The sequence below is a fragment of the Balaenoptera ricei genome, chromosome 16 (assembly GCF_028023285.1).
Source record: "Balaenoptera ricei isolate mBalRic1 chromosome 16, mBalRic1.hap2, whole genome shotgun sequence".
Classification (NCBI taxonomy): domain Eukaryota; kingdom Metazoa; phylum Chordata; class Mammalia; order Artiodactyla; family Balaenopteridae; genus Balaenoptera; species Balaenoptera ricei.
In genome coordinates this window covers 47417612-47433805 of record NC_082654.1, presented here as the reverse complement: position 1 = coordinate 47433805, position 16194 = coordinate 47417612, and the positions used below count along the sequence as shown (strand labels likewise).

The 16194-nt window shown below is 35.1% G+C and overlaps 1 protein-coding gene across 6 annotated transcripts in view; it reads left to right on the top strand.

Moving 5' to 3' along the window:
- Positions 1 to 14775, top strand: part of ZFAND4 (zinc finger AN1-type containing 4) — a 76778-nt gene extending 62003 nt beyond the window's left edge. For 5 of the 6 annotated variants that reach the window (XM_059899244.1, XM_059899242.1, XM_059899241.1 and 2 more), the window contains 4 exons: positions 6007 to 7182; positions 7698 to 7752; positions 12997 to 13114; positions 14242 to 14775. In XM_059899244.1, the coding sequence (XP_059755227.1) occupies positions 6007 to 7182; positions 7698 to 7752; positions 12997 to 13114; positions 14242 to 14377 (1485 nt within the window). In that variant the 3' untranslated portion in view covers positions 14378 to 14775. The remainder of the gene's footprint in view (positions 1 to 6006; positions 7183 to 7697; positions 7753 to 12996; positions 13115 to 14241) is intronic. The other variant, XM_059899246.1, reaches the window with a different exon arrangement.
- The last annotated feature ends 1419 nt before the right edge of the window (positions 14776 to 16194 follow it).

The window sequence follows — 16194 nt, the reverse complement described above, 5'->3', positions numbered from 1 at the left end:
GTCTTTGATACATTTTTAAGTTAATTTTTGTATATGGTGCAAGGTAAGGGTCCAGCTTCGTTCTTTTGTATGAAGATACCCAATTTTCCCAACTCCATTTGTTGAAGAAATTGTTCTTTCCCCATTGAGTGGTCTTGGCATCTTGTTGAAAGTCATTTGACCATATATGTGAGGGTTTATTTCTGGGCTCTCTGTTGTAGTCCATTGGTCAATATGTTTGTCTTTATGTCAGTACCACACTATTTTGATTAGTGTGGTACTGACATAAAGACAGTACCACACCAACAGCTTTGTAATAAGCTTTGCAATAAGTTTTAGCTTTGTAATAAGTTTTGAAATCAGGAAGTGTGAGACCTGCAACTTTGTTCTTATGTGTCAATATTATTTTGACTATTTGGGGTCCCTTGAGATCACTTACGAATTTTAGGATGGATTATTCTATTTCTGCAAAAATGCTATTGGGATTTTCACAGGGATTACATTAAATCTTTATATCAGTGTGACTCATGGCTTACTTAGAAGCGAACCTCTTAGTTTACAAACGTGGAATATTATGTACCTTTTTTTAAGATATAAATTTATTTATTTATTTATTTATTTATTTTTGGCTGTGTTTGGTCTTCATTGCTGCCCGCAGGCTTTCTCTAGTTGCGGCGAGCGGGGGTTACTCTTCGTTGCGGCGCGTGGGCTTCTCATTGCCGTGGCTTCTCTTGTTGCAGAGCACGGGCTCTAGACTAGTGTGGGCTTCAGTAGTTGTGGCATGTGGGCTCGGTAGTTGTGGCTCTCGGGCTCTAGAGCACAGGCTCAGTAGTTTTGGCGCATGGGCTTAGTTGTTCCGCGGCATGTGGGATCTTCCCAGACCAGGGCTTGAACCTGTGTCCCCTGCATTGGCAGGCAGAGTCTTTTTTTTTTTTTTTAATTATTTGCTTTATTTATTTATTTTTTAAATTTTATTTATTTATTTATTTATTTATTTATTTATTTATGGCTGTGTTGGATCTTCGTTTCTGTGCAAGGCCTTTCTCTAGTTGCGGCAAGCGGGGGCCACTCTTCATCACGGTGCGCGGGCCTCTCACTATCGCAGCCTCTCTTGTTGCAGAGCACAGGCTCCAGACGCGCAGGCTCAGCAATTGTGGCTCACGGGCCTAGTCGCTCCGCGGCATGTGGGATCTTCCCAGACCAGGGCTCGAACCCGTGTCCCCTGCATTGGCAGGCAGATTCTTAACCACTGCGCCACCAGGGAAGTCCCATTATGTACCTTTTTATTACTGATTTGTAGTTTAATATCACTGTGGTCAGGGAACATACTCTAAATTATTTCAAGCCTTTGAAATTAGTTGAGGTTTGATTTGTGACTAAGCATATTAATAAATGCCACTTACACACTTGGAGAGACTGTGTAATCTGTCCATATATATAGTGTTCTGTATATATCAATTAGATAAGTTATTTGTGTTGTTCTGGTCTTCTAATTTTTGTGTGTGTCTGTTTTCCATCAGTTATTGAGAGAAGTGTATTAAAAATCTCCCTTTCTGGTAGTGGATTTGTGTGTTTCTCCTTTTAAGATGTTTATTTTTGCTTTATGTATTTTGAAACTCTGTCAAACTAGATCAAATGATCTAGTACAGATTTTATGATATCCAAGGAATTGTGATATCTTTCTTGTAGTTTATATTATTATAAAAATTATTATTTATTATCATTATAAAAATATTTTTCTTTATGTCTTGTAATACACTTGTCTTATTAGTATAAGCTACTTTCTTATTAGTGTAGCTGAGCTAGCTTTATTTTGGTTTATGTTTCTATTATATATCTTTCCACTCTGTTACTTTCACTCTATGTTCCTATATTTAAGAATTGTCTCTTGTAGTCAGTACGTGGTTAGTTTTATTATTTTTTAATCTAAACTGACAAGCTTAAGATTTTCATCTATTACCTTTAGTATAATTACTGATACATGTGGATTTTTATCATCTTACTATTTATTTTCTATTTAACCACCTGTTCTATGTTTCTTTTTCTCTCCTTTTTTGTCCTTTTTTAGATTAGTCTATTTTTTGTTATTCAGTTTTTATCCTCTACTACTTTGTTAGCTACTTACTATTATACTAGCTTTGTCAAGTGGTTACTCTAGAGATTATTTGTACATTCTTGACTACTTATAGTCTAATAAAAATGATTTTTATCACTTTGCTTTTAATGCCAGAATCTTAGAACACTAACTCCATTTATACATCCAAACACCTTTTGTGTCGTTGTCATGCATTTTAATTTTACATATATTTTGAGCCCCTCAAATTGTTTTATATTGCTAATATTATTGATATTTACCCACATATTTACCTTTTCTGTTGCTCTTTATTCTTTCCTGCAATTACTTGCTTCATTTAAAGATTATTTTCCTCCCATCTGAATCTTTTAGTGTTTCTTTTCATTTAGGGCTCCTGGCAATTAAGTCTCTTAGATTTTGTCTGAACACTTATTTTACCTTTTTTACTTTGAAAAATGTTCAGTCCTTCAGAAATGTTATACCCGTGAACAACCATGAAAATTTTACCTAGATTCACCAGTTAGCATTTTTCCACATTTGTTTTCTTTCCCTATTTCTTTTACCTGATCCATTTGGGAGTTAGTTGCAGATATCGTAACATTTCCCCCTAAATATTTAATTCAGTATATAACTCCTAAGAACAGAGCCTTCTCCTACATAACCACAATATAGTTATCACACACATAATTTATCACTGATACACATTACTTCATCCATATTCACATTTCTCCATGTCTCAATAATGTATTTGATAGCATTTTGTTTTATTTTGATTTTTCTTTCTGTTTTCAATCTGGGATCCAATCAAGAATCATGCATTGTTGTATGTAGTTGTAATGTTTTCTTGGTCTGCTTTTATACAGAACTATTTCTTAGCCTTTGTTGGACATTCATGTCAGATACTTTTGAAGTGTAGGCCAGTTTTGTAGAATATCCTCAGTTTGAGTTTGTCTTATTGTTTCATCGTGATTAGATGCAGGTCAAACATTTTTGGCAGGATATTATGTAGATGACATATTCTTTTCAGATCAGCTCATCAGGGAGACCTTAATGTCAATTTGTAGTATTTTCATTAATTTTTAAAAGAAATTTTGCATTTTTAGTTGATAGTTCCCTTTTTATCCAAGAGTAGTTTGAGTTTGAAAAAATCCTGGCGAGAGAGCCTTTTTAATTTTTAATTTTTTAAAATTTCTCTTTTTATTGCATAGAAATCAGAGAATGTTATTTCCATATCTGCTTAATAGAATTTGATTATTCGTGATCTAATATCACTCTTTATGACTGTCCTGTGTATACTTAAGAAAATGGCTCATTCTCTGTTATCAGGGTAAAAGTTTGATAGCTGTCTGTAAGATTTGACGTTATTAAATCGTCCTCTATTTCCTTATTTTTTTGTCAGCTTGCTCTCTCTTAAAATGAGAATAGTGATACGTGAAAGTCTGTAATTATTAGTGGGTTTCTGTGTATTTTTCTTTTCATCTCCCATAGTTTTTGCTTTAAGAAGGTGGTTGTGTGATTTAGTGCATAAATATTAATAACTGTTGTATTTTCATTATACTGCTAATTCTAGATGTTATAAAATGTTTCGTCTCTGACCTTCAGCTTGAATTTTCCTTGCCTGATATCAGGCCCATAACCCTTGATATCTTATTGTTTTAATTTGCTTTGTGTATTCTTTCCCATGTCTTTTTTTATTAACTTTTGATTTACTTTGTTTTGGGAAGACCTTTTATATACAGCATAGAGTTGTTTTTTGCTTTGTGAGCCAATTTGAAATTTTAAAAAATATACCACTTAATCACATTCACATTTACTGGTATGACTTTTATATTTGGTCTTTTTTTAAAAAATAAATAAATTTATTTATTTATTTACTTATGGCTGTGTCGGGTCTTCGTTGCTGCGTGTGGGCTTTCTCTAGTTGCAGCAAGTGGGTGCTACCCTTCGTTGCGGTGCACGGGCTTCTCATTGCAGTGGCTTCTCTTGTTGTGGAGCACGGGCTCTAGGTGGGTGGGCTTCAGTAGTTGTGGCACGCGGGCTCAGTAGTTGTGGCACGTGGGCTCTAGAGCACAGGCTCAGTAGTTGTGGCTTATGGGCTTAGCTGCTCTGAGGCATGTGGGATCTTCCCGGGCCAGGGCTTGAACCCGTGTCCCCTGCATTGGCAGGCAGATTCTTAACCACTGAGCCACCAGGGAAGTCCCTATATTTGGTCCTTAATATCTTATTATTTTGTTATATTTACAGTTTCTTTATGGTCTGTTTTGTGTGTGTATGGGTATGTGAGTGTGTTGAGTGTGTACTTTTTGGTACTTCAGAAGGCTTTTATTTTTTGTTCTATTGTTTAACTTTATAGTAATATCTTTTATCATGTCCTTATTCTGCCTTTTCCATACTTAATTGTCTTCTCTTTTATTTTTAAAAGATATCTTTTGACTCCTACTTATTAAGTTATAATCAATGAACTTATTTTACTTTCTCTCATCTTCTTCCATTTTTAATATTTGCATTATTTCTGCTTTTTAAGATAGTATAACATTTACAAATCATTTTTCTAATCTTGTCCCCACTCTTAGTTTTAGGTCTTTAATTAAATATATTACATGCTTACTATCAGTCTTCTTACTGAAGTTTACCCATGCTTTTTGGTTAGAAGAAGCTCATCTCTAATAAATTTTTTAGGAAAAGCTTGTAAATACAGTATTTTCTGAGTGTTTGGATGTTTAAAACTTTTTCTTTAGCCATAACACTTAAAGGACAGTTTGGCTAGACATGAAATGTTTGGTTCATATCTTTCCAAGTTTCTTCTTTCTTTGGATTTTTAGCTCCCCTCTAGTTCTTGCCTCAACTGCTGTTCTGCTGAATTATCTAGATTTTCTTATATTTCTAGGTTGGGAGATTTGGTATATCATCAGGTATTCCTTCCTTTTGTCATGCACATATCAGTTCATATCTTAAAGATAAGCGCTAAGGCTTCATATCTTTAATTTTCAATTTTAACCATACACCATAAATTGTTGTGATGCTTTTATTAAAATCTACTATATTGGGGACTCCTAGAGCACTTCTAGGTTTGGTGATTTGCTTGAAGGACTCACAGGATTAGCTTATAGTTTTATTCATAGCTAAGATTTATTATAGCAAAAAGAGCATACAAAGCAAAATCAGCAAAGGGAAAAGGTGCATGGGGTGAAGTCCAGAGGAAACCAAGCACAGGCTTTCCCAGTGAAGTATCATAAGATATGACTAATTACTCTGTCAGTGAGTTGTCAGCGCATGTGGAATGTTGTCTACCAGGGAAGCTCATTAAAGATTCTTTGCCCAGGGGTTTTATTAGGAGCTTTTCATGGAGGCACCCTCTGCCTAGCATGTACCAAAATTCCAGACTCCCAGAAGGAAAGTTGATGTTCAGCATAAACCATATTGCTTGCACAAACAGTTTAGGCCCAATGAGCCACTCTTATCTGTTATGGTAGCAGGAAATACTACTACTTCTTGAAATACAAGTTCCTAGAAGCCAGCCAAGGGCCAGCCTTGCAAGCAGATCTTTTCAAGGATAGCAGTTTAGGTCTGTTAACTCTTTTTTGCAATAGCTACCTAGCCAAATACTTTACTCATCTTACTAGGAAAAGTTGTTGGGGATCTAAAATAGGTCAGCAATGTCATACCTAATATAATCAGTTTTCTTCTCTGCAAAACTCTGACAAATAATTAATAGTGATGAAAAATAAAATTATTTTTCTATAACATTCTCAGAAAATTATACTCAATGAAGGAAGATAGCAAAATTCTTCTCAATCATAAGCTTAAGATTTTAATCTTTTTAAACATTTTAGATTGAGGTAATCCAAATGCCAGTATGTTACAGAAGTAACCTTTTCTTCCTTCATTAATTTTTGTTAATGGGCAGAGAAAATGACCGTGTAAAGAATTATATATTGACTCTTTTCTTTTAGCCTAAGAAAGCTGTCAAGGTAAAACCTCGTCCACCTGTAGTTCCTCGACCTTCCAGTAGTTCCACGGCAGCTGCTCGCCACAGATTGTTAAGGGTTCTCCCCCACATTGGGCAGTCTTGTTTACCTTCTCCTGGGAACACATATCTGCCTGACTCGGCCAGCAATGCCATTTCAAGTTTGGCAGCTCTGCCCCCTGCTGATAGATCCATATCATCTATCGCTAGTGATTTTCTTAAGGAAGACGATAACTGGGAGAGTAACACACAGTCTCATTCCAATAGTGGCTTCAAACTACCACCTCAGATACCCCCTATGGAGTTTGAAAATGACAAAGAGCTTGCTGATTCTATTCTCCATCTTGGATCATCCCTACCTAGGCGGACAAAAAACTTTTCAGGAAATTTGTCATCTAATAATGAGGATGACACTGTTTTATTTCCAACTTCACAAGAGTGTGTAACTGAAGAATTGCTTCTACCTGAAGTGGGTTCGTTTGCTTCCTTTACCGAAGGAAATGCTGATGAACAGAGCAGTGGCTTAGAAGGCACACGGAAGGTAAATCCAGAATCCTCACTCACTAATGGTGATAAAGGGTTGAAAGCTACAGAGCAGCATCTTAAATATGTTGCAAAAGTGTTGAGTGGTGAATCAGTAGAAGCTGCAGTTTTCGACCACCGTGAATTAAGTGCTCACAAGAATAGACTCTTATCACCTCTTCACTGTTCTGCACCAATGTCACTACATAACTCTCTGGTGAAACCACAGAGACAGTCCAAATGTTTTGAGTCTGGGAACCTCCAGTCTTCTGCTTCACAAAATGTGCTTCGGTCACTGGACGTTCAAAATATAACTGATTCTTCTTTCTCTAGGACTACTCGCTTTCGAGCTGTTAAAGTCGATTCACCTGGGAAAAGATCTGATATTATTTCTAAAGTTGAGGCTCGGGATATCACAGAAATGGCTAACAAGGCTACCAAAGAGCCTGTTGGTTGTGTAAATAACATAGGTTTTCTTGCTTCACTGGCCCGGAGCGCAAGCAGAGACAGCTTGCAGAGCACACGTGGGGCAGGCAGGCTTCGAACCTCTGGAATTGGGCTGTTTACAAACCTCCAGCATTTTCAGGAAGAAAGCCTTAGGAAAAGTTCTCCCCAATTAGAACCTACAGAATTTTTTTTAGTAAGTATTTGCCTTTCAATATGTTCTACTAGTTATCCATGTAGTGATTCAACATATAGTTTGTTTTTTGTTTACACATTAAATAAAGAGGCCTAAGGTTGAATTCTTTTCATAACTTTCTCTTAAAATGTTTATCAGTTTGTAGAAAATTTTTTTGACAGTTGAATTTTAAATAATGTTTTAGTCCTAAATTGAGAACTGTAATTTGAAAGTAGCTTTGTGTAAACAGTTTATCATGTATTTTTAAATACTAAATATTTTTATTAATGTTTTTCCTCAATAAGAACTTTTATTTGAGCCATCGAATTTTACTTTCTTATAGATGAAGAGTAAGTACAATATTGATGGATGTGACAATCAGGTTCCAAGTTAATTTAATTAAAAATAGATTAAATAATTTTAAATGAAAGCTCAGCAGCATTTTTATAATAAAATATAATTATTTCATGTTTGGTGATCTTTCCTTCTATTTTCCATTAACTCACCTCTATAGATGTTTTGTGTTTTAATTGTAGTCTGCCCGTGGTATTGGAATGAATGGAAATAATACAGCAGCAGGGAAAAGAGTAGGTAAGCAACAGATAATTTTGAAAACAATATAAGGCTAATAATCATAGCATTATGCATACTATGAATTTGAATTTTCAAAGAGAAATGAGAACATTCTCTGTGGTATGTACAGAGTAAACTTTCCCTAAACTTTGTTCCACTTAAGAAAATGATTATGAGAACTGACTGTAGGACATATTTGAAGAATCAAACAAAAATTGAAATTGAGGTCTCTGTTGTCTGGGAAAAGATATGATCTATGAGAAAAGATAAGATGCATGAAAAATTAACATGTCGTTTGCAACCCTCCCAGTCCCTGACCACTCTAGAGCCATGCTGGGTGCTGGATGGGTTTTGAGGAAATACCCTAGAAAGGTGTTTCTTAAAGTCATGGTCCAATATCAAGGACAGTAGTAAGAGCTCCATTTGATGAACTGTTTTTTTCTGGATGAAAGAAAGGGACAGTCTCTTTGACTAGCCCTTTCCAAGGCATAGTAGCAGAAATGACTATATTCTTAGCACTCACTTCTACCAATAACACCTTAAAGGTGCACTGGGCAGCCATTATTTCCTAAGAAGCCATTATTATCATCATTTTTTGTGTTTTAATACCCAGACTAGAGATGGAAACTCTACCAAAGATGTACCACCTTTGTAGCCCCAAAGTTCTAAAGAATACATTATATATTATGGTTGCCATGTTACTTTCATATCTTTAAAGAGATACCTAGGGTTTGTGTCCACTACTGTATAAGGCCCAAGGTTCTAAAGTCTTAATATATCCACTTTTTAATTTTTTTATTGTGATAAAACCCACAAAACAAAATTTACTATCTTAACCATTTTTAAGTGTACAATTGAATGACATTAAGTAATTAACATTTTTGGCCAACCAACACCACCATACATCTCCAGAACTCTTTTCATCTTGAAAAACAGAAACTCTGTATCCATTAAACATTAACTCCTCATTCCTCCCTCTCCCCAGGCCCTGGCAACCACTGTTCTATTTTCTGTCTCTATAATTTTAACTACTCTAAGTACCTCATATAAGTGAAATCATTCAGTGTTTGTCTTTTCATGCCTGGCTTACTTAGCATAGTGTTCTCAAGGTTCATCTATGTTGTAGCATGTGTCAAAATTTCCATACTTTTTAAAGCTGAATAATATTCCATTGTATGTATATACAACATTCTGCTTACCTCTGTATCTATGGATGGAGACTTGTGTTGCTTCCACATTTTACCTGTTGTGAATAATGTTATTACAGACACGAGTATACAAATATCTCTTTGAGACTCTGATTGCAGTTCTTTTGGGTATATATCCAGAAGTGGAATTGCTGGTTCATATGGTAATTCTATTTTTAATTTTTTGAGGAACTGCCATACTGTTTTCCGTAGTAGCTGTACCATGTCACATTCCCACCAGCAGTGTACAAGGTTTCCAGTTTTTCTACATTCTCACCAATACTTGGTATTTTCTGTTTTGTTTTGTTTTGTTTGATAGTGGGCATCCTAACAGGTGTGAGGTAGTATCTTATTGTGGTTTTGATTTGCATTTCCCTGATGATTAGTGAAGTTGAGTATCTCTTAATGTGCTTAACCATTTGCATATCTTCTTTGGAGAAATATGTGTTCAAATTGCTTGCCCATTTTTGAATTTGATTGTTTTTTGTTGTTGAGTTTTAGGTGACTCTATATATTCTGGATGTTAATTCCATATATATGATTCGCAAATATTTTATCCCATTCTGTAGGTTGCCTTTTTACTTTGTTGATAATATCTTGATGCACAATAGTTTTTAATTTTCATGAAGTTCAATCTGTCTATTTTTTCCTTTGTTGCCTGTGTCTGGTGTTGTGTTCAATATAAATTGTTGCCATATCCAGTGACATGAAGCTTTTCCCGTATATTTTATTTTAGGAGTTTTATAGTTTTAGGTCTTACATTAGGTCTTTCATACATTTGAATTAATGTTTATATATGGTGTAATGTAAGGGTCCAACGTTATTCTTTTCCATGTGGATATCCAGTTTTCGAGGCACCATTTGTTAAAAAGACTGTCCTTTTCCCCATCGAATGGTCTTGGCACCCTTGTCAAAATCATTTGATTATATATGTGAGGGTTTATTTCTGGGTTCTTTATTGTATTCCATTGATCTGTATGTCTGTCTTTATGCCAGTACCACACTGTTTTGATTATTGTAATGTATCTACTTTTAATGTTATAATTATTTTTCTTTGACACCTATTTAAATCTGTCCAGTCCTAACCCACAGCTCAGCCTCTTGGAAGTTTGTGTTGTACTTGTCCCAACTCTCTCAACTCTAATTCAGCCTACAGTGCTTTCTTCTCTTCTCGCTGCTCCTCTGAAACTGCCATTGCTGAGGTCACCAAAGATCTCCATAATTTCAAATCCAGTGGATACTTCTGTATCCTTATCTTACTTGATTGTTATGGCCTTCTTCTTGAAATAGTTTTTTTTTTTTTTCTTTTCCATTCTTTCTCCCTTTTTATTTCTTTTTTTATTCTGGGCTATTACATTTTTGTAGATTTTTGGTTTTGTTTGTTTTTGGTTTTTTTAAGCCTCAGTTTTCTTTTTAACTTGTTTTACCAGTCCCTCTGCTTGCCCCCGGGTGTATACTCTTTTGATTGATTTCATTTAGGTCAAGTCATCAGCTGGTACCTGCAGTGATGATTCTCCAAACTAGAGCTATGTAACTTGCCGCTGTTTTCTTTCATTAATAACTGTATCATTCTGAATTACCTAGAAGAGTCTGTGAAAGTTTTGGCATAAGTTTTGTTTAAGTGACTTAATCGAGTTCCTCCACTGGTCCTCTTTGCTTTTCACTGTAGGGTCTCCCTTGGAAATCTTATCCATCTTCATAGCTTTAGTTATCATTTTTAGGCAGATGATTACCAAACTTGCATCTTGAACACTGTTTAATACTTCGTTTGCTGCCTTATTCTGTTGGGTGAATTTTTATAGATTATTGTGTTAGATCAAATATTAGACCATATTTCCTAAATACTGGTCTAATTAGACCAATTAGACCAATATTTAGGAAATGCCAAACAAGTGAGTTAATCCAAATATCTTTACTCTCGTTCTGAAAAGCAACTCTTCGCATTGGCATTATTTTATTGACTTTTTCTTTATTCATATGTTCATTACACATTTGAGAGAAGGCTTCAGAGAGGAGTTGATGATTGATGGTATCTTCTTACAGGATGAGTAGAGTTTTACTAGGTTGACAAGGTTACTGGAGCATTTTAGAAGAAAAGATTGCACATGTGAATGGGTCTGGCACATCATTCAGGGTGGGTATGATGTGGCAAATGACAGAAAATGACTCTGGAAAGTTAGAAAGGTGTCATATTGGACATGTAAGACCTTGAATGTCAATCCATAGAAGTTGAATTTTTCCTGTTGGTAGTAGGGAACCTATATATTAGGGCTGGTTCCTAGCATGGAGTATATGACTAATAATTTTTTTTTTCTCTGGTTGGTAGAAGGATATATGGAAACCATTGTCATAGGAGAAGACTGTGGTTATGTTTCTGTGCCACCTTATTTCGGTCACTACTATGTTCTCTGTTTCTGCACATTCACAGGAGTTCTTGAATAAAAAAAAAGCTTGGGAAACATTGCATTAAGCACCCCCAAGCAAAGAAAAACATGAAAATATGACTACACTGGACTAAATTTTCGTCAACAGATTTTTTTTTCTACTGTTGTTTAAGGAAGAATATCCTAAGCATGAATTTCAAAGATAATTGCAATTAGATGAGCTTCAGAGGATATCTGGTAGTATATGCCTTTCCTCTGTGTCCTGTGAAAATGTTTGTCTTATTTTTATTATTTAAGAAGAGGAAAGTATCCCATCACCTTTGTGAAATGTTCTTGATAACTCTAAGTGCACTTGAAGAAGAAAGTGCTTATTAACTTGAGTTGGTGCCTGGCCACCATTAGGAGTCATAAGTTAGTTTCCAGTTTTAGGCAATTTTTTTTTCCAGTTTTGGGCAAGATCTGGGACTGTATTTTAGACTAGTAATAAAGCATACTTAATTTTACTGGGCTTGTATATCCAGCACCCAGTTTGGGTCATGGCAAAAGGCATAGTGCCAATTAATTGTAATTCCAACTTTTCAAACCCTTGAAGGATTTTCAGAGACTTTTAGCTGCCAGATAAACATTAAGCCCAGACCTCTCAAACCTTTTTCAGTAGTAAAAATAGGTATCATCTCTATTGACACTCTACCATTTTTCTTCTCACTTCTTCCCTTTGTTTTTGCTTTCTTTGTTTGCCTCTTGTTTTTTGGCCTTTGGGTGCCACCACGCACTGTGTACTTACACTGTTAGTGTAACAAGTATGGATAGTGACATTGAGTCTCTCTGCTTATGAGTGGGGTTTGCTGGAATTCTGCTCAGTTCTAAAAGCATTTCACTTAGTATTTAAAGAAATTGATTTAATTCTTTCTCATATAATAGCAGGTGTGCTCTTATTTTTAAGGTAAAAAATCAAGTTGTTACAATAGCCCAGAATTTAGTAAATATTTTCTGAAAAGGTAGTAGTACTGTGAAATCGAGCAGTGTACCCTGTGAGTCACTATTGATAATATGATATTTTATATAAATATAACATTTAAAATTTTCAGAATGCTTTTGTATGTGAGAACTGAGTTGACCTTTAAACACTTAGAAACTTAGGGAGAAAAATACATGTCCTGTTATCTTAAAAATGAACAAATTGAAGTTTTGAAAGAATAAATAACTTGCTCGTGGTTTGATGAATTTAGTTTCTATGGTATAATTAGGTCTACAAGACCAGTTTCATGATATTCTTGTGCTCCTTCTTGGTGTGAAAGAACAGGGTGATTGTAATACATATTATATTGTTCCTCAGAAGCCTCATAAATATGATTTTGAACCAGATCTTCTTCTTGATTCTCTGCCAAAGTTCAGTATACTTTAAATATACTGAGTGTCCTCAGAAATAATTAGAAAGGTGTTGGTATGTAAAAAATATAAGTCCTAAAAATATGTCTTAGTCAGTAGAAACCTACCACCTTAAAAAATATAACAGTTCTAGTGCATCTTTACTTGCAACTCTGTAAATACTTTTAGATATAAGAAAAAAGCACTAATTAATTTTTTATGGCTTAGAGGTTTGCTGTGGCAGGAATGTGTTTAATGTTTTAATAGTATTTCACATCTAGAATTTTATGTCTGTATTAATCAAGGTGTGCTTTCTCCTACAGGAGAATGTACTCATCACCTCCCACCCGTGAAAGCCCCTATTCAAACAAAGAAGAAAACAACAAAGCATTGTTTTCTTTGTGGAAAGAAAACTGGACTGGCTACTAGCTACGAATGCAGGCAGGTTGGCTAGCTGAAAAGCTGAGATGCTTTCTTTGTGGTGACCCGGTGTGGGGATACAATACAAAATGTTCTTTAAATTGCCTATTCATAACATCATTAAGATGATGTTCAAATAGCAGACCCAGCTGAACTCCTTATTGGCTGAAGTAAAGAGCAAGTAGATAGCTTATGTGTTTCCAAAGTCATGAGATCCTCCCCTGCCCTTTAAAGTAGGATATATAAACCAATGGAAGTGTACTTTCTTTGTTTTACGATAGATATACTTGGTTTCTCTTTGACTGTAGCTTGGAAGAACCCCTCCTCCAAGATTCTACTTTATTTTATTTATTTATTTGGCCGCTCTGAGTGGCATGCAGGATGCAGGATCTTAATTCCCCAACCAGGGATTGAACCCTTGCCCCCTGCAGTGGAAACGTGGAGTCCTAACCACTGGACCACCAGGGAATTCCCGATTCTATTTTAAATTAAACAAAAAAGGACTAAATTTAACATTAATGTACTATAAATTATGATTATATGGTACACTTTTCAAAACAGATGAATAATATGTTTATAAAAATAATTAATTTTTTCCTACCCATAATTATTTTTTCATTAGCATTGCTAATATGCTCCAAGGATGGTGTCTGCCCTTAGGTTGAGGCCAGGCATTAAACAAAGCTGCTGCTTTTTAGAGTGTATTCTGTTCGAATGGAAACAGCTTATCTTGTTGCTAGAAGTACTTTAAAATCCTTTCATGGCATAGTTAGGTTTTACATAATTTAATTTTCTTATGAGACTGAATTTCTCAGAAATTCAGAGTTCTCCCAGGTTTACTAGATATAAGAGGAAGTGGTAGATATATTTATTGCTTTTTGCAGTTTTACTACTTCCTAGAGGTCAACAGCCTGTTTCACTCCAGAAGAGATTCTTTATTATAAAGTCTCATATTCATAGACAGTTAACCGGTTCTTTTTTGGGGGTGCTTGTGCTTGTTTATGAGTAGAAGGGAAATGTCAGCCCTGCACTTCTAAAGAGAACTAAAGGGCTCCTGCTGGACTACCTGAAATCAAGCTTTGATCTCCCAAAGAGATGAGGCTCTTGTAGAAATGTGACTATTCACATAAACTTTTTTTGTGCTTTAGATGTGGAAACAACTTCTGTGCATCTCATCGCTATGCAGAAACTCACAACTGCACCTATGATTACAAGAGTGCAGGGAGGAGATACTTACAGGAGGCAAATCCTGTGGTTAACGCACCAAAACTTCCAAAAATCTAACTCTTGCTCTGCACCTAACTGTTCTGCCCGAGGAATCGTATTACAATGACAGAAGAAATATTGTTTAGACTGCATTATTTTTGTTCGACTCCAAAAGATTTGCCAAATAACAAAAGCATATTATGCATACTGTTGGAGAACGAGAATGCTACTGTATTTGACATCTTTATTCTTTGGTGAATCAAAAGTTTTAAAAGTAGTTTAAAAAACTTTATAATGATTTAGCTTTGTTATTGCATGTCATGTGTTAAGTATTTTATATTTGATACTGCAGTTTTACTAGACAAGTCTTCAAAAGATGCACTTTAGGAAGTTAACATTGACTATGTAACCAGCTTCCATGTTGTACAGAAATGAGCCTTCATGTAATGGCTCTACTCAAATCTACAATTTTTTTTGTGGGGGTGGGGTGGGTGGGGATTTAAAACAAATATCCCATACGTGAAAGTTTATTGAGTTTACTGGCAAGTTCCTTTTTATTTCAAGCTTTTTGTAAAAAAAGAACATTTGGTTTTCCAGTGTGGTTTTAACACATATATTTGTTCCATATTCAGACTGGCATTCAGATATGTATCCATTCTATAAAACACATCATGTTAATCATAGTATATATTTCTTAAAATACTACTTTTTGAATGGTAGTTTTAAAATAGATGATGTCCCACTTGTTGCCATTAAATACAGAACCCAACTTTTCACTTTTTGAAAAATGGCTATACTGAAAACAAAATCTCACAGCTTGGTTTGTTTTTCTTATGTTGAGTGCTATTACCAGGAGAAATTCAAATAAATATTCTATTTCATTATGATTTTGATTATTTACAATAATTTTTCTTTTATAAATACTTTAAAACTGTTTAATTAAATAAATCAGTAATTTATTCTACTTGGAAAAAATGACTGTCAGTATAAAAGAACGCTTTTAAGGTGTAAGGGCCCTGCTCCCCAGATGTAGCTAATATACCATTCCAGCTTTTGGGAGGCCACTTGCTTTATGGAAGCTTAGTTGAATCTGATGCTGAACCCTGGTAAATAGCTGGCAGGCAACCCAAGTAGACTCTGCAACTCTAGTCCAACCCAAGTGGGATCTGCACTGGTACCAGAAAGCTAATTTAGGTGCTCCACAGGGCCACAGGGCCTCTTTCTCCATGCAAGGCTGAATGAAATGAAGAGTTCCGTTACCCTTCCTCTGCTTCCTATAAGAGATTAAATGTTGAGTGGAGAAAGATGCCTTCATCTCTCTGAAGGCATGCTCCTTCAGAGCAAGAAGGAAATACATTTACAAAAGGGAAAGGTGAGAAATTAGTGGAGTAGTGATGCAAGTAGGGGTTGATAGCATACTTTTTAAGGGGGGCTATATAGGCTAATGAAAAATATTTCCATCTGTGTTGAGCAGTTCAGCTTTTACTCTATTACATGGATAGGCTGCTGAAAAATGGGTCAAGACATATTTATTCTATAGATAAATATGGATGCTTAGGAAATGTTTGGTATATGCTTAGTGCACTATGCTTTATAAACCAAGACCATGTAGAAATAAGTCTTGTTTTAAGTTTACCAAAGATTTTGGTCAAAGTTGAGTCTTTTTTTTCTAATTTCTAAGTCACTGAGAAATAAACCAGTTTAATTCAAGAAATTATATATATATATATATATATATATATATATATATATATATATATATATATCTTTTTTTTAAACATCTTTATTGGATTGTAATTGCCTTACAATGGTGTGTTAGTTTCTGCTGTATAACAAAGGGAATCAGCTATACACATACATATATCCCCTGGGAGGCATTTCTTTATGCCTTAAAT